Source organism: Gymnoscopelus braueri, assembly GCF_963280865.1.
Source record: "Gymnoscopelus braueri genome assembly, chromosome: 22".
Classification (NCBI taxonomy): domain Eukaryota; kingdom Metazoa; phylum Chordata; class Actinopteri; order Myctophiformes; family Myctophidae; genus Gymnoscopelus; species Gymnoscopelus braueri.
In genome coordinates, this window is record NC_137624.1 from 47,314,389 (window position 1) to 47,333,452 (window position 19,064).

Below are 19,064 nucleotides of genomic sequence, written 5' to 3' on the forward strand. Positions count from 1 at the left end.
CTATGACCAGAGGACAATGTTCTGTCCTTCTACATCTCTATGACCAGAGGACAATGTTCTGTCCTGTTTTCACACACTGAACACTACATGGCCCGGACTACCGGTATATAGCCATATGTCTGTGGCTAATGTATTAGATCCATGACAATGCAGTTTGCACATGAGCTTTTTGCACTTAGGTAGTTTAGATCTTATACATGTTTTTATTAAGCAGCTTAGTTTCTAACATAACATTGAGTCTGAATGTGGAACTACTGAGACTGTAGCTGCTGTGTTGGTTTTTTAGCGCACAATGAGTTTCACGTGCCTTTTACTTGTAAATGGTATTGTTGACAATAAAGTTGAACCTTGAACCTTTGTGTGTAAAACACTTTGTTGTATAAATAAAGCAATTTTTAAACTGAAGATGAAGATCCTGGCCAATGTTGAAAAAATGAAAATAAGGATGACTTACACTAGAGTAGCAGTGAATAAGGTCAATAAGGATGACTTACACTAGAGAAGCAGTGAATAAGGTAAATAAGGATGACTTACACTAGAGTAGTAGTGAATAAGGTAAATAAGGATGACTTACACTAGAGAAGCAGTGAATAAGGTAAATAAGGATGACTTACACTAGAGTAGCAGTGAATAAGGTAAATAAGGATGACTTACACTTAGGGTTGTCCGATATTATCGGCCGGCCGATAATATCATAAAAAAGTAATATCGGAAAATATCTGCATCGGTTTTAAAACAATTAATTATGTTTCACCCCCTTTTTTCCCCCAATTTAGTCGTTATACTTATATCAATTCAGTCCTACAGCATTTATGAGCTGCGCTTCTGAGCTAGTCAGACTTCAACGCTGCATGATATGTTTACTGGTGCACGCTTGATGACCTCATCAAACCGCGAGCACAGCAGTACAACAACAAGCATAACATGGGTTGCTGCAGTCGTGGCTAACAAGCTAGTAGCTCGCTCGGTGCCCGACTAACGTCATGTCTTTAGTTTGGGATCATTTTCAAGTGTGTCCTACGGATAAAAAACTGGCGATTTGCAATGACTGCAAAGCGTCGGTTAGTCGAGGAGGAAACAAGACGTGTAACGTGTAACAATACCAGAAATTTAATCTCCCACCTCCGGAAGAAACATAAGACGATCTACGATGAATATGAGCAGAAGTCTAAGGAGAGTAAGCCAGCACCGAAAAAGACCACACAGTTATCGCTTAAAGAGTCAACCGAGGAAAAACAAAAATAGGACCACCCCAGGGCGAAAGCCATAAGTTATAAAATAATGGAGTGTATCCCATTGGATAACCAACCATTTTCGATTGTGCAAGACGACGGCTTCACCAAACTTGTGGAGTTCCTCGAGCCACGCTATGCCATACCCAGTCGCAAGTATTTCACAGTCGATGCATTACCCGAATTGTACAACATCGTTAAAAGCATCGTCGAGAAGCTAATTTCTGATGCTGTATCCGTTAGCTTCACGACAGATATCTGGTCTTCAAGTGTTAGCCAGGTTAGCATGTTGAGCTTGACTGCACAGTGGCTAGATAAGGACTTTGTGCTGAAGAAGGCTGTGCTTCATTCTCAAGAGTGCCGTGGGTCTCATACATACGCTGTAATCTCGTCTGCTTTTGAAGCAATGTTTGAGACATGGAAAATCCCCAAGGCGAAAACGCACAAAAAAGCGCGCAACATGGCTAAAGCTGCAGTGTGCCAAGTCTGCCCTGCATGGCGCACACCTTGCAGCTTGCAGTGAACGGAGGAGCCCTGTCTCAACGCAGCATTTCAGAAGCTCTGGCTCTGGGGAGGCGAGTGGTAGGCCACTTCAAGCACTCACAACTAGCTTGCAGTCGTTTAGAAGCCATACAAAAGGAAGTCAAAGTTCCAGTCAAAAAGCTCCAGCAAGATGTCTCCACCAGGTGGAATTCCACCTTTTACATGATGCAGAGCCTGGTGGAGCAGAAGAGGGCTTTAAGTGCATATGCTGCTGATCATGAACTCCCTGCAATATTGACAGCAACTCAATGGGGAATTCTGGTGATCACCCTACTGGAACCCTTTGAACAACTAACCAGGGACATCAGCTATATACAGGCCACTGCTGCAGATGTTGTCCCTGCTGTTGTGTCCCTGAAGCGGCTGCTTACCAAGGAGGATGAAGCCGACCAAGGTGTCAAAACAGCCAAACGTATACTACTGGAAGCTGTTAGTGATCGCTTTAAATCTGTCCAAAGTGAACTTCTTTATGTCATTGCAACCATGGTTGATGCCCGTTACAAAGATCGCTATTTTAGGTGACACTGGTGATCAGCAAGGGGAGGCTGCTGGTGCCCAAGGGGAGGCTGCTGGTGCCCAAGGAGAGGCTGCTGGTGCCCAAGGGGAGGCTGCTGGTGCCCAAGGGGAGGCTGCTGGTGCCAGTGCAGATGACCCGGGCCAGGAGGACCAGGACTGCCCACCAAAGAAAGCCAAACTGCAGGACATGTACCAAGAACTTCTCGAGGAGAATGAAGTCACTGAAGAAGCAACTACAGGCGGGACAGCATCTGAGGTGAGTAAATAATAAACTTTATTAGTGCTTCACATGAAAATGTACATAAAATTAATGAAATAAACATTTGGCTGTCAGTGCTTTGAAGAAACCTAAATAGATGTTTTTTCTCCCCTTTTTCTTTAGGTGCATGCATACCTGGGAGAAGGCATCCTCAAGAAAGGAGGATGCCCTTTGGAGTACTGGAGGCTCACCAAAGGCTGCTATTGTTGACCGCAAGTACCTCACTGCACCAGTGTCGACAGCAAACAGCTGTTCAGCGCTGTCGCCCATATCATTGACGAGAAGAGAAATCGCATACATTGCGAGAATGCCGAGATGCTTGTTTTCATACAGAAAAATCTACCTCTCACACGTGAGGACAAGGCCAAGGGGGAAAAGAACTAGGCCAGTCATATAGCCCAGCCCAGTCTTTGAGCTTCATTTGTTGCACTTTAAAAGGAGGGCTATGTTAACCTAGTCTAGTCTGGACTGAGTGAAGCTGTTATGTTTTGTGCCTTTTTTGTTCATTTTGTTGCACTTTAAAAGGAGGGCTATGTTCTCTACTAGTCTGGACTGAAGCAGTTTTAGTTTTTGTGCCTTTCTTGTTTTTATTTGCACATTTTTGTTACTCATACGAAAGAGCAGGGCAGATTGAGCCCAGTATTGTATTATTTGCCAAGTTATGGCCAGTTACATTGGCCAGTCAGTCTTTCAGACTCGTGACTTGAGCCAGATTCCAAACCCGAAAATCTCGGCCACTCGCTCACTCCCACTCGGTCACTCCGACTCCAAACCGGATGTGCTAAATTCCAATTACTCAGTTGCTTCTTGGAGGAGGCGAGTGGAGTCGAGTGGAGGAGCCGAGGCGGCTCTCTACTTCCGCATTTAGCGAGTGTACATCAAGTGTAGGCTCGACCACTCTCGTCAGCTCCTCCGCGGCAGACTTCCGCATCACGTGTACACGTTTTTTTTGTTTTTTCCCTTCTCCCGTGACGTATACATGGTCCTCCTCCACATGTGGCCACACAAACAATGCTTGAAATCCGAAACCATGCCCCGAAAACACCGGCTGCCCCCGCCGAGCACTCGTTGCCCATCTCACACACACACACACACACACACACACACACACACACACACACACACACACACACCCACACACAGTGTAAATTAACTGAAAAGACGCAACAAGCCACTGGCTTTATTGCTTTGTATGATATAAAGTATAATACAATTATATACATTGTAACATATTGTGCACACTTATACTGTCTCAAAAGCTGATAGTTCATTTCTCTCCGTGCATGCCTCAATGCAGTGCATGGACTATTATAAATTACTGTGACAAAGATTATGTTTAAAATAATGTATTGTATTTATATATAGACTGTATATAGGGTGACTATATTCTGAATTCCCCAAAAAGAGGACACTTTACGCTATTTAACTATAGCCGTACTCATTCAATTCTGAACCGATTCTTAAATTTTAAAATTATCTATTTGCTGTGAAGGGTCTTCTTTCATGTCTATCAGTCATGATTTATTTCGCTATCAAACAATATCAAGCAAAATCACAAAATCGTCTGAGTTTTTTTCTTCTTCCCAGAAGTGGGGAGGATATCACCCAAACTCTCAACCCCGGACATTTGAAGGATTTTATAAAACCCCCCCAGACAGCCCCCCAAAAGAGTATATGTCCGGGTAAAAGAGGACGTATGGCCACCCTGCATGAATGATGTAATTCAGAGTCAGACATACTCTGTAATATACGGTGGCTGTTATAAGCAGCAGTGCCGTGCGGGACTGCTGCGGGGGGTGGGGGGTCTGGGGACTGTAAGAGCAAAAAGAGGGACGGGTCAGGATTTAATTCATAAATGTAAGTTTGCTCATCCTGGCGCTTCGTTCACTATTTCAGGAATAAATGGCTTTGCACAAAATGTTAACTATAAAGATAACAATGTGGCCATCCACATTGATGAATTGTCTATTCTATTCTGTATTATTCTATACCTGCATATTATTCTATGCATACATATTATTTTCATGGCAATGACAAGCTATATGATCGGCTCGGTTGGCTGTGTTGGCTGTGTTCCAGTGATCCAGCTGTGTGAGACGTCATAAGTGATCGCGGAATTTGCCGTCGCTTTGAAATGACGCGCAGCAAGTGCAGTCCGATCCCCTCCAGCTGGTCGGCCACTCGTCCTCGCAAATAATCCTCGGCTCCTCGCAGGGGCGGGGCTTAGGCGCGAGTGGAGGAAGCGAGGAGAGTGAGCGAGTGACCGAACTTTGGGGAATGGAATCTGGCATTGGACTAAAGGAGGACTATGTTTACTACTCTGGAGTCTGGACTGAAGCTGTGTGACCTCATTGTTTTTGTTGTAGTTTTGTTTTACCATTTGTGAAGAAGTCAAAACTCAAAAGTCAAACAATTTGCCTTAGTTGTAGTGGGTATTGTCAGGATTATCTCAGGGAGAGCATGATCCAATCCATGAAGCCAATATCGAACAACCCTACTTACACTAGAGTAGCAGGGTGAATAAGGTACATAAGGATGACTTACACTAGAGTAGCAGGGTGAATAAGGTACATAAGGATGACTTACACTAGAGTAGCAGGGTGAATAAGGTACATAAGGATGACTTACACTAGAGTAGCAGGGTGAACAAGGTACATAAGGATGACTTACACTAGAGTAGCAGGGTGAACAAGGTACATAAGGATGACTTACACTAGAGTAGCAGGGTGAATAAGGTACATAAGGATGACTTACACTAGAGTAGCAGGGTGAATCTGGTAGCAGCGACTCAAGGACAGGTGCATAAGGTTTTTTAGTTGTCCGATGACAGGAAAACAGTCGGTGGTCAGCTGAGCGCTGTCACTGCAACAAACAAGAACATAAATAACACAACAACACATATAGCACAACATCAATCACACAACAACATAAATCACACAACATCAATCACACAACAACATCAATCACACAACAACATCAATCACACAACAACATCAATCACACAACATCAATCACACAACAACAACATCAATCACACAACATCAATCACACAACAACATCAATCACACAACATAAATCACACAACAACAACATCAATCACACAACATCAATCACACAACAACATCAATCACACAACAACATCAATAACACAAGAACATCAATCACACAACAACATCAATCACACAAGAACATCAATCACACAACAACATCAATCACACAACAACATCAATCACACAACAACATCAATCACACAAGAACATCAATCACACAACAACATCAATAACACAAGAACATCAATCACACAACAACATCAATCACACAACAACATCAATCACACAACAACATCAATCACACAACATAAATCACAACAACATCAATCACACAACAACATCAATCACACAACAACATCAATAACACAAGAACATCAATCACACAACAACATCAATCACACAACATAAATCACACAACAACAACATCAATCACACAACATCAATCACACAACAACATCAATCACACAACATCAATCACACAACAACATCAATCACACAACAACATCAATCACACAACAACATCAATCACACAACATAAATCACACAACAACAACATAAATCACACAACAACAACATAAATCACACAACATCAATCACACAACAACATCAATCACACAACAACAACATCAATCACACAACAACATAAATCACACAACAACAACATAAATCACACAACAACAACATAAATCACACAACATCAATCACACAACAACATCGATCACACAACAACAACATCAATCACACAACAACAACATCAATCACACAACAACATCAATCATACAACAACATAAATCACACAACAACATGGATGAATAAACAGACCTCAGATCCAGAGTTATAATGTTGGGACATCGTTTCACCAGGATCTTCACATCTGGGGGAAAAAGAAACAACACCTCCACATCAAACACTGATCTATAAAACATCTGGAACAAAATAAGCATAAGCGTAAGCATCAATCAATTCCATGTTAAAAATGTTCATATATTTTCATATATGTGACCAGTTTGACTGGGGTTGAGTCATCTATCATTTTTTTCATTTTCATGATTTCATGTCATATGAAAGCAGGGAATCATAGCAAAATAATGATATATTGGTTAAAGATTGAGTGAATAGTTTTGAAACTACAGTTTATAGAACTGAAGTCAAGTTCAATCTCTTCAGCAGAGAAAACACCACTTGAATGTCTCTCATTCAGAGATAGTATACCTGGCTATCTATCCCATCATGCAGAGCGGGGTTTGCATTCCCTTTGTTTACAACATAGACATATAAAGGTAGACGCCTCCTCTGGCTCTGAAGCGTCTGAATGGCGGGCGCGCTTCCGCTTCCCGGGGGGGGCAGCTGGAAATGTCTGCGTGCGTCACAGAAGGGGGCGTTCAGTAGGCCAATGAGAGGCGGGGGGCGGGTGGGGGCGTGACAACTAGATTCTGACAAGTCCTGGAAAAGACGCGCTGTGATTGGCCAGTGCCCGTTCCCCCCATTTCCGGGGGGAACGGGCAATGGCCAATCACAGCGCGTATGGCGGCCACCATACGAAACAGGTCGCTCCAACGAACTGCAGAGGCCAATGAGGTATCTAGGTTTCTATATCTATGGTTTACAAGGCTCTATGTGTTCTGTATGCTCTCTGAGACCAAGCGTTCGCCACTGCCCCCTGTTGGAACCAGTGCCCAGGAGGACCAACATACATATAAATACAGTTTTAACAAAATATGATTGTTAATACATCTTTCTTTGAGATTTACATTGACACAAGCCAACAGACTAGTGATACCTTTCAAAACGATTGCGTAGAAATAGCGGATTTTACAGCGATTTCGCGATGTTTGGATGGAAACTGAAGATTTGGTTAGCAATGCTAGCAGCTGCTAGCTCTAACTTTATATCTTATCTACATGTTTATGCATTTATTTCATATTTACATGTCGATTTAAGCTCTGACATTTCTGTCAGACATACTCTAGTATGTAAAGAGTCTAACTGACATACTCTAGTATGTAAAGAGTCTAAATGACATACTCTAGTATGTGAAGAGTCTAAATGACATACTCTAGTATGTAAAAAGTCTAAATGGGCTATAAACCCATTTTGGAAAAAAGTATTCTGCTTTCCTAAAGAAAGTGCACCATCGAGATGACTGTCCTCCAGTTAAAAATAACCCTAAACATGATAGACCCTTCCAGTGTGTGTGTGTGTGTGTGTGTGTGTGTGTGTGTGTGTGTGTGTGTGTGTGTGTGTGTGTGTGTGTGTGTGTACCTTCCAGACAGAGGGTCTCTCTGTATCCACTCAGGTTGAGGTGTGTGAGATCAGAGGTCACGCTGCTCACAACCTGCTTCACATGTTCCTGAGAGAAGTTCCTGTTCCACGAAATGTTCAGTTCCTCTAACCTGGAAATTAACCACATAACACTGATCTATAGAACATATGGAACATCACCACATAACACTGATCTATAGAACATATGGAACATCAACACATAACACTGATCTATAGAACATATAGAACATCACCATATAACACTGATCTATAGAACATATGGAACATAACCACATAACACTGATCTATAGAACATATGGAACATAACCATATAACACTGATCTATAGAACATATGGAACATCACCACATAACACTGATCTATAGAACATATGGAACATCACCACATAACACTGATCTATAGAACATATGGAACATCACCACATAACACTGATCTATAGAACTGTCCTACGTCAGAATTAGAGTACAGGACACACCATACTGTATCCTCATCAGATGGTAAGACTGAGTCATGTGATCACTGATGAGTAAGACTGAGTCATGTGATCACTGATGAGTAAGACTGAGTCATGTGATCACTGATGAGTAAGACTGAGTCATGTGATCACTGATGAGTAAGACTGAGTCATGTGATCACTGATGAGTAAGACTGAGTCATGTGATCACCAATCTGGGAACTCAGAGCCAAATGAGAAGGAAAAACAGCGCCCTCTGCTGTTTTTTACTCTTTCACTTGGCTCTGGGGGGAGCTAAATGGAGCACCCGGGGTGTTGGTCTGCCTTCAGCCTTTCACTTCCGGTGGTGCGACTATGTTTTCATTCCCACTAACAATATTTCTACACAGAACACTAACACCACTTCTCCCAGAGAACATGGATGGTTTTGGTAAAGCAGCACTTGTTTCTATGATGAAAGAGCAAGTTAAAATGTGAATATCTGCTCCGAGGACGCTATTGTTAAATGAGTTTGGGTTTGTTTCGAGGGGGGAAGGATCGACGGACACGTGAATCCCACCCACTACATTTGATTGGGTAAAGCGCGGCCTGCTTCCTGATCTGAAGGCACGCCCACTTGTAGGCCAGTGTGTACACGTTATGACCTTATATATTATTATATAGACATATATTATATATTATGACCAGTGTGTACACGTTATGACCAACCTTCACCACAGATTCCAACGCAGAGCAGAATCTGTTCTTGAGAGATTATGTGATCACTGATGAGTAAGACTGAGTCATGTGATCACTGATGAGTAAGACTGAGTCATGTGATCACTGATGAGTAAGACTGAGTCATGTGATCACTGATGAGTAAGACTGAGTCATGTGATCACTGATGAGTAAGACTGAGTCATGTGATCACTGATGAGTAAGACTGTGTCATGTGATCACTGATGAGTAAGACTGAGTCATGTGATCACTGATGAGTAAGACTGTGTCATGTGATCACTGATGAGTAAGACTGTGTCATGTGATCACTGATGAGTAAGACTGTGTCATGTGATCACTGATGAGTAAGACTGAGTCATGTGATCACTGATGAGTAAGACTGAGTCATGTGATCACTGATGAGTAAGACTGTGTCATGTGATCACTGATGAGTAAGACTGTGTCATGTGATCACTGATGAGTAAGACTGTGTCATGTGATCACTGATGAGTAAGACTGTGTCATGTGATCACTGATGAGTAAGACTGTGTCATGTGATCACTGATGAGTAAGACTGTGTCATGTGATCACTGATGAGTAAGACTGAGTCATGTGATCACTGATGAGTAAGACTGAGTCATGTGATCACTGATGAGTAAGACTGTGTCATGTGATCACTGATGAGTAAGACTGTCATGTGATCACTGATGAGTAAGACTGTGTCATGTGATCACTGATGAGTAAGACTGAGTCATGTGATCACTGATGAGTAAGACTGAGTCATGTGATCACTGATGAGTAAGACTGAGTCATGTGATCACTGATGAGTAAGACTGTCATGTGATCACTGATGAGTAAGACTGAGTCATGTGATCACTGATGAGTAAGACTGAGTCATGTGATCACTGATGAGTAAGACTGAGTCATGTGATCACTGATGAGTAAGACTGTGTCATGTGATCACTGATGAGTAAGACTGTCATGTGATCACTGATGAGTAAGACTGTGTCATGTGATCACTGATGAGTAAGACTGAGTCATGTGATCACTGATGAGTAAGACTGTGTCATGTGATCACTGATGAGTAAGACTGTGTCATGTGATCACTGATGAGTAAGACTGTCATGTGATCACCGATGAGTAAGACTGAGTCATGTGATCACTGATGAGTAAGACTGCGTCATGTGATCACTGATGAGTAAGACTGAGTCATGTGATCACTGATGAGTAAGACTGTGTCATGTGATCACTGATGAGTAAGACTGTGTCATGTGATCACTGATGAGTAAGACTGAGTCATGTGATCACTGATGAGTAAGACTGAGTCATGTGATCACTGATGAGGTCAATATTATAAATTAAAAGCACAACATTGGACTTGGCAAAAAGGCCAAACTGTGGCAACACGCAGAGGGAACTAATAATTCAGCTCTAAATGCGTCACCTGAAAATATATAAAAATCGGTTGAAATTTCATCATGTCTATAATATGCATGAATAAGGCATTCTAATGTGTAAGTCATGAAGAATAAGGCATTCTAATGTGTAAGTCATGAAGAATAAGGCATTCTAATGTGTAAGTCATGAAGAATAAGGCATTCTAATGTGTAAGTGATGAAGAATAAGGCATTATAATGTGTAAGTCATGAAGAATAAGTCATTCTAATGTGTAAGTCATGAAGAATAAGGCATTATAATGTGTAAGTCATGAAGAATAAGGCATTCTAATGTGTAAGTCATGAAGAATAAGGCATTCTAATGTGTAAGTCATGAAGAATAAGGCATTCTAATGTGTAAGTCATGAAGAATAAGGCATTCTAATGTGTAAGTGATGAAGAATAAGGCATTCTAATGTGTAAGTCATGAAGAATAAGGCATTCTAATGTGTAAGTGATGAAGAATAAGGCATTCTAATGTGTAAGTCATGAAGAATAAGGCATTCTAATGTGTAAGTCATGAAGAATAAGGCATTCTAATGTGTAAGTCATGAAGAATAAGGCATTCTAATGTGTAAGTCATGAAGAATAAGGCATTCTAATGTGTAAGTCATGAAGAATAATGCATTCTAATGTGTAAGTCATGAAGAATAAGGCATTCTAATGTGTAAGTCATGAAGAATAAGGCATTCTAATGTGTAAGTCATGAAGAACTAGAAAAAGTGCTCCTCGGAGCACAGGTCTCCGCCAGGTCAGGTAGGTTATTGTGGGCCAACAATGTTCGGAATTAGCCAATCAGGATGGAATATGAAAAATCGGACGGAACCATCTTGATCACTTGACTATAGAGACAATGGGTACTGATTTGCATGATGTTTGAATTTGTAGGAGTAATATAAAAAAGAAAGGTGTTGCAAAATCGGCCTCCTGGTGGCGCTATAATAGGGCAATGTTAAAAGGGTGGCATTTGTTCTTCGATGTAGTGCCAATGTGCGTGCAAATTGTCACCACAATCGGACGCTGCATTCATGATTTTTGGCATTTTGTTCAAAACGGGCCACTCCTGCAAACTTTAGATGTCAATGTTAGCCAATCAGGATGGAATATGAAAAATGTAAAAGATCCATCGTGATCACATGACTATAGAGATCATGTGTACTGATTTGCGTGAAATAAGGATACATTCTGAAGGCTTAATATCAAAATTTTTTTTTACATAAGTCGGCCTCCTGGTGGCGCTATGAAAGGCAAATGTGATAAATGTGAAAAATGCAGGGCAGTTGTTTTTCCTTGGCCTCTAGGGAGTGTGCGTGCAAAGTTTCATGCAGATCGGTGCAGTTATAGTTAAAAACACAGATCGGCCTTTTATATAGCGCCACCATGAGGCTGATTTGAACATTTTCAAGTGGCATTTCTTCCTCGGCCTAGTGGGAATGTGCGTGTGAAATCTCACGGAAATCGCAAGCTGCGTTCATGATTTGAGGCATTTTGTTGAAAACGGAGCAATCCTGCAAACTTTGGAAGGCAACCTTAGCCAATCAGGATGAAATATGGAAAATTGGACAGATCCGTGTTGATCACATGACTATAGAGATACTGTGTACTGATTTGCGTGATGTTTGGATAAAATCTGTAGGAGTACTGTCAAAAAATGTGTTTTGCAAAAAGCGGCCTCCTGGTGGCGCTATAAAAGGCCCATTTGAAAAATGTGGGGCAGAGGTTCTGCTCTGGCATCCAGGGAGTGTGTGTGCACAGTTTGACTGCGATCAAGCCAACAGTGCCAGAGATTAGCTGTACACAAAATGACAGAATGACGGACGGACACACGGACGGACAGGGGGTAAAACATACTCTCTCGCCATGCCTTTCGGCCTGGCGGAGACAATAAGGCATTCTAATGTGTAAGTGTAAGTCTACATCAGAGCAGACGTGAGAACCAGCGGATCTCCTGCAAAATTAACCGACAGAAATAGATGAATGAATCAGACTCATGACAGAATTTGCATAATTCCTTTCCGTTCAAAATATGGGAATAAAAACAGCTTAGAGAATCAAGCCCATTGTCACTAACGAGGTGGAATAATTAACATGGAGAGCAATGTTAATGTCATTAACGAGACAATGTTAGACAATGTTAATGTCATTAACGAGACAATGTTAATGTCATTAAAGAGACAATGTTAATGTCATTAAAGAGACAATGTTAATGTCATTGAAGAGAATGTTAATGTCATTAAAGAGACAATGTTAATGTCATTAAAGAGACAATGTTAATGTCATTAAAGAGACAATGTTAATGTCATTGAAGAGACAATGTTAATGTCATTAAAGAGACAATGTTAATGTCATTGAAGAGACAATGTTAATGTCATTAAAGAGACAATGTTAATGTCATTGAAGAGAGTATATGTTAGGATGAATGGTACAGTAGAACCATCCCGGGTTCGCCACAGCTTAAAACGTGCGCCAATAGAGCTCCGAAGTCTGACGTAATTTACACATCCTACCTAGTTCGCGGTTTCCCCCCCCCCCGTTCTGAATCCCCATAGACTTCTTTAATATCGCGTCAAATAAGAACTGTGTTCCATAAATAAACTAATGATCCGGCGGTTTGACTCTTATGGATATGAAGCATCAACTGACGGTGAGAAAACCATAATGTTACTTCCGCCGAATTAGTAAAATTTTCGCCAGAAACAGACTGTATCAAATATAAGTGACTGACTATCATATACCATACAGAACCTCCTCCCTGACAATATCACAGATACAGTTTGTTTATTTTTGGACCCCAATTCTTATATGAGACGATTCTAAGATGACCCAATGTTATTCTGCATAGAGAAATGACTTTACGAACCAGGGGATGAACGAGTGACGTCAGGACTTCTGTACTCTATAGGCCTTGCGTTAGATCGCGTATTTTAATAGGATTTATTTTTCTTATTTTTGGTGAGATCTGACGTTCATAGTGACAGAACACTATGACTAGACTAGATTGAAATCTCGAGATATCGGACACATGACTGTAGAGATAGTGGCCTTCATTTATCAATGGAGCATAAAAAACGGCCAAAGTCTAAGTGGCATTTATCAAAGGATCCTATACAGCCAATCCTAGCGTACATTTGGTCGGAGCTCTGATAAATCTGACGGCTGAAACCGAGCGTCATTTAAAGGAGAATTCCGGACAAATTAAGTGTTATCTTTGATGTCTCGTTACTCACCTACCGACGTAAAAAGTGGCGTTCTTTTTTTCCATAGATTCCCCTGTCGTCATTTTTTAAACCCCCTCCGTTGTCATAATGGGAGCGCGTGGGTTAGGGAAATGCGTCTATTATAACCGATGCAAAGTTATTTTTTTCTCTACTACTATTCATTGTAGAGTCTCATGATAGTCAAACATGCGCTGAAACTTCCTGCGAGGCTACCGTTAATGGCGAACGATTTAACACTGGTTGCTTGTTTCCAGAACCTGGCAACACGAGTTGCCAGGTTCTGGAAAGAAACAAGCATCCAGTGTTAAATCGTCCAGTGTTAAATCGTTAAATCGAAAAAAAGAACGCCACTTTTTACGTCGGTAGGTGAGTAACGAGACATCAAAGATAACACTTAATTTGTCCGGAATTCTCCTTTAAAGAACACGCCCTTAAATATTCTCGAAACGCCCCGAATTTACGACGCGTGTGACGTCTCTCACACACACACACACACACACACACACACACACACACACACACACACACACACACACACACACACACACACACACACACACACACACACACACACAAGCCCAACTGCGTAACGGTACAATCTTGGTCAAGTAGGCTAGTAGCCTACATGAAAGACAGATTACACCAATCACATTACCATGAATGGAATATGTCTGTATATTAATTTATTTAACCCATACCGAGGAGTGTAGGCTATTCCCGGTGAGACTGGGAACACCACGTTAATGAGAGAAAACATTAATGGATGAAGGCTGGTGTGTGTTGGGAGGGTTAAATGTCCGATCTCCCGGTGGCCATGAAAAGATATTACAGCGGCGCCGCTGCGCCGGTCCGAACTCCCGAAAATGCTCTCGCATTAGCGCTCGTATGTTTTGAAAATAGCAGATCTACAAGCTCACAACGCCTGTAGATGTGAAGCGTTGCGTTGTGAGCTTGTAGATCTGCTATTTTCAAATAGCCAATGCAGCCATATCTGCAATTTTATCTGAATGACTGTTAAAGCAGTTTGTTTAAATTAGTTTATTTTCACAGGGATTATTTATTAGTGTGTTAGATATACATTTAGGAGTGGATACATGTGTCTAGATGCCTGTCAGACATGCTGCTCCTCATGTCTACAATGTAACAAACGGGTTCAGACAACGTCAACAACTGCCTCAGACCTGACGTGAGATCTGAGCAGGCTGTAGCCTACGCTGAAGACAAAGTCAGGATAGATTAATAAATGCTGAAAGTTGGGTTGATCTCACCGTACGCCCATTATTTGGTCTACACCGCGTTGATAAATGAGGGCCAGTGGGTGCCAATTCGCGTGATTTTTGGACAGAATCTGAAGGAGTAATAGCAAAACATGTGTGTGTGTGTGTGTGTGTGTGTGTGTGTGTGTGTGTGTGTGTGTGTGTGTGTGTGTGTGTGTGTGTGTACTCACTGTGTGTGTGTTAGCTGGAAGTCTGTGATGAAGGAGGAGGGACATCGCAGCTTCCGCACCCCAGCTGTCAGCACCCTCTGTAGGGCCCCCACCATGTGGGTGGCTCCCCCAAGGTCCACACTGCGCCACAGTGACTCATCACACCTGGACGTAAAACATACATGACTCATCACACCTGGACATAAAACATACATGACTCATCACACCTGGACGTAAAACATACATGACTCATCACACCTGGACATAAAACATACATGACTCATCACACCTGGACATAAAACATACATGACTCATCACACCTGGACATAAAACATACATGACTCATCACACCTGGACATAAAACATACATGACTCATCACACCTGGACATAAAACATACATGACTCATCACACCTGGACATAAAACATACATGACTCATCACACCTGGACATAAAACATACATGACTCATCACACCTGGACATAAAACATACATGACTCATCACACCTGGACATAAAACATACATGACTCATCACACCTGGACATAAAACATACATGACTCATCACACCTGGACATAAAACATACATGACTCATCACACCTGGACATAAAACATACATGACTCATCACACCTGGACATAAAACATACATGACTCATCACACCTGGACATAAAAAACATACATGACTCATCACACCTGGACATAAAACATACATGACTCATCACACCTGGACATAAAAAACATACATGACTCATCACACCTGGACATAAAAAACATACATGACTCATCACACCTGGACATAAAACATACATGACTCATCACACCTGGACATAAAACATACATGACTCATCACACCTGGACATAAAACATACATGACTCATCACACCTGGACATAAAACATACATGACTCATCACACCTGGACATAAAACATACATGACTCATCACACCTGGACATAAAACATACATGACTCATCACACCTGGACATAAAAAACATACATGACTCATCACACCTGGACATAAAACATACATGACTCATCACACCTGGACATAAAAAACATACATGACTCATCACACCTGGACATAAAAAACATACATGACTCATCACACCTGGACATAAAACATACATGACTCATCACACCTGGACGTAAAACATACATGACTCATCACACCTGGACGTAAAACATACATGACTCATCACACCTGGACATAAAACATACATGACTCATCACACCTGGACATAAAACATACATGACTCATCACACCTGGACATAAAACATACATGACTCATCACACCTGGACATAAAACATACATGACTCATCACACCTGGACATAAAACATACATGACTCATCACACCTGGACATAAAACATACATGACTCATCACACCTGGACATAAAACATACATGACTCATCACACCTGGACATAAAACATACATGACTCATCACACCTGGACATAAAACATACATGACTCATCACACCTGGACATAAAACATACATGACTCATCACACCTGGACGTAAAACATACATGACTCATCACACCTGGACATAAAACATACATGACTCATCACACCTGGACGTAAAACATACATGACTCATCACACCTGGACATAAAACATACATGACTCATCACACCTGGACATAAAACATACATGACTCATCACACCTGGACATAAAACATACATGACTCATCACACCTGGACATAAAACATACATGACTCATCACACCTGGACATAAAACATACATGACTCATCACACCTGGACGTAAAACATACATGACTCACACCTGGACATAAAACATACATGACTCATCACACCTGGACATAAAACATACATGACTCATCACACCTGGACATAAAACATACATGACTCATCACACCTGGACATAAAAAACATACATGACTCATCACACCTGGACATAAAACATACATGACTCATCACACCTGGACATAAAACATACATGACTCATCACACCTGGACATAAAACATACATGACTCATCACACCTGGACATAAAACATACATGACTCATCACACCTGGACATAAAACATACATGACTCATCACACCTGGACATAAAACATACATGACTCATCACACCTGGACGTCGTCACGATTACAAATTTAAGTTGACGATTAATTATCACTCAAATAATTGCGATTAACGATTTAATTGTGTTTCTGTCGTTGAAAATTAATGGAACATTATAAATAAAAAATACATTTCTGTTTGGCTTTTAGCTTTAGTAAACAAAAGTTGCAAAGGGCAGATATGACAAATAACACATATTTAATTACTTTATACTTAAAAATAAACATTAATAGTGGAAATAGCAGATCTATAAGCTCAAAACTCGTCACATCGCGACCAGGGTTGGGAGGGTTACTTTTAAAAAGGAATCCCCTACAGTTACAAGTTACTTGCTAAAAAATGTAGTCAGTAACGTAATCCCGATTACTCCATTTTAAAAGTAACAACTAGTTACTTTCAGTTACTTTTGGATTACTTTTAAGCAAAACTATATTTAATTAGATAATACACGTTTTACCATTGATAGACAAGAATGTTGAGCCTATGAAATTAACACATTGAATGCCAGAGTTATTTCAGATTTTTTAGCTGTTTTATGCCAGAGATTTTTCATTGAGAAAAAAAAAGTACTCAGGAGCCGAGATACAGAATTTTTAAGTTTGAAGTTAACAAGGAAGTGGATGGGAGTTTAAATCTTCAAAAAATCATATCTCCTTGGTCTTTGGGTGAAATTATTATTATTATTATTATTTTTTTTTTAAAACACATCAATGCGTTCTTGGCACACAAGTGATGGATTAAAAAGAACGCATCGATGCGTTCTTGGCACTGTATGTGTTAACCATTTCACTGCCAATCACGTAGATCTACGCGAACCGATTTAAAGCCGCCACGTGCCAATCGCGTAGATCTACGTGAAGTGAAAAAAAATTCACCCAAAGACCAAGGAGATATGATTAGTTGAAGATTTAGACTCCTATCCACTTCCTTGTTAACTTAAAACTTAAGAAGTCTGTATTTCGGCTCCTGAGTACTTTTTTTTTCCAATGAAAAACTCTGGCAGTTAATGTGTTAAGATAAGGACAACAGAAATATGGTTAAGTTCATTTAATTGTTAAGAATTTGACCTCTCTGAACAGTTACATTACTGTAGAGTCATTGTGTCAACTAATAACAGATCATAAGAAAATGCATCTTGACCTACAGTACCATTTTGATTGTTTGACAACCAACACTAGCTCATTTCAAATAACACAACCGTCCCCATGGGATCTAAACTCCATCCATGTGTGGTCAAAGTGGCAAATAAAATCTCTTTGACATTTTGACATTCCTGGCTGACACTCATTTAGATAGACATGGCATGAGTTTAAAAAATTGACTAGACAGTAAAGACTCAAAGAACTCAGCTCTATACAATTATATCTATACCGTAGGCTACTCTTTAAATAGAAATCCTCATTTTATTTGACCTTTACAAAAAATAAATAAAACCTAATAAAATGCATATCCTTTAATAAAAAGACACTGAATGCCTTTAGTTTACAGCCTATATTCCCTAAGGCTATACATATAGGCTAGATAAAATAAATAAAATTACAGGCACAGACTATATTCCCTAAGGCTATACATATAGGCTAGACAAAATAAATAAAATTACAGTTACAGACTATATTCCCTAAGGCTATACATAGACTAGATAAAATAAATAGAATATACCAAGTTACTATCAGAACCTAGTAACAATCAGAACCAAAGAAAGACACTTTGATAGATTATAGTCCCTTTAACCAAACCATCTGATCAGTTTAAGATTAAGAGTAAAGGCTTTTATGCAGGAACATCACTGCAAAGAGGACGAAAAAGAGAGCCACGAATAACATCTGAAAGAGTCAATCAAAAGTAAGCCGTGGGCAGTGCTC

At 40.6% G+C, this 19,064-nt stretch overlaps 1 protein-coding gene across 1 annotated transcript in view; it reads right to left on the minus strand.

Annotated features, from left to right (window-relative positions):
• The window catches only part of skp2 (S-phase kinase-associated protein 2, E3 ubiquitin protein ligase), a 36,052-nt gene that overhangs the window by 5,597 nt on the left and 11,391 nt on the right, over positions 1-19,064 (minus strand). The window contains exons 4-7 of the mRNA XM_080419268.1: positions 15,134-15,277; positions 7,863-7,993; positions 6,423-6,474; positions 5,305-5,412 (exon numbers count right to left, since the gene is read on the minus strand). Of these exons, the coding sequence (XP_080275394.1) occupies positions 5,305-5,412; positions 6,423-6,474; positions 7,863-7,993; positions 15,134-15,277 (435 nt within the window). The remainder of the gene's footprint in view (positions 1-5,304; positions 5,413-6,422; positions 6,475-7,862; positions 7,994-15,133; positions 15,278-19,064) is intronic.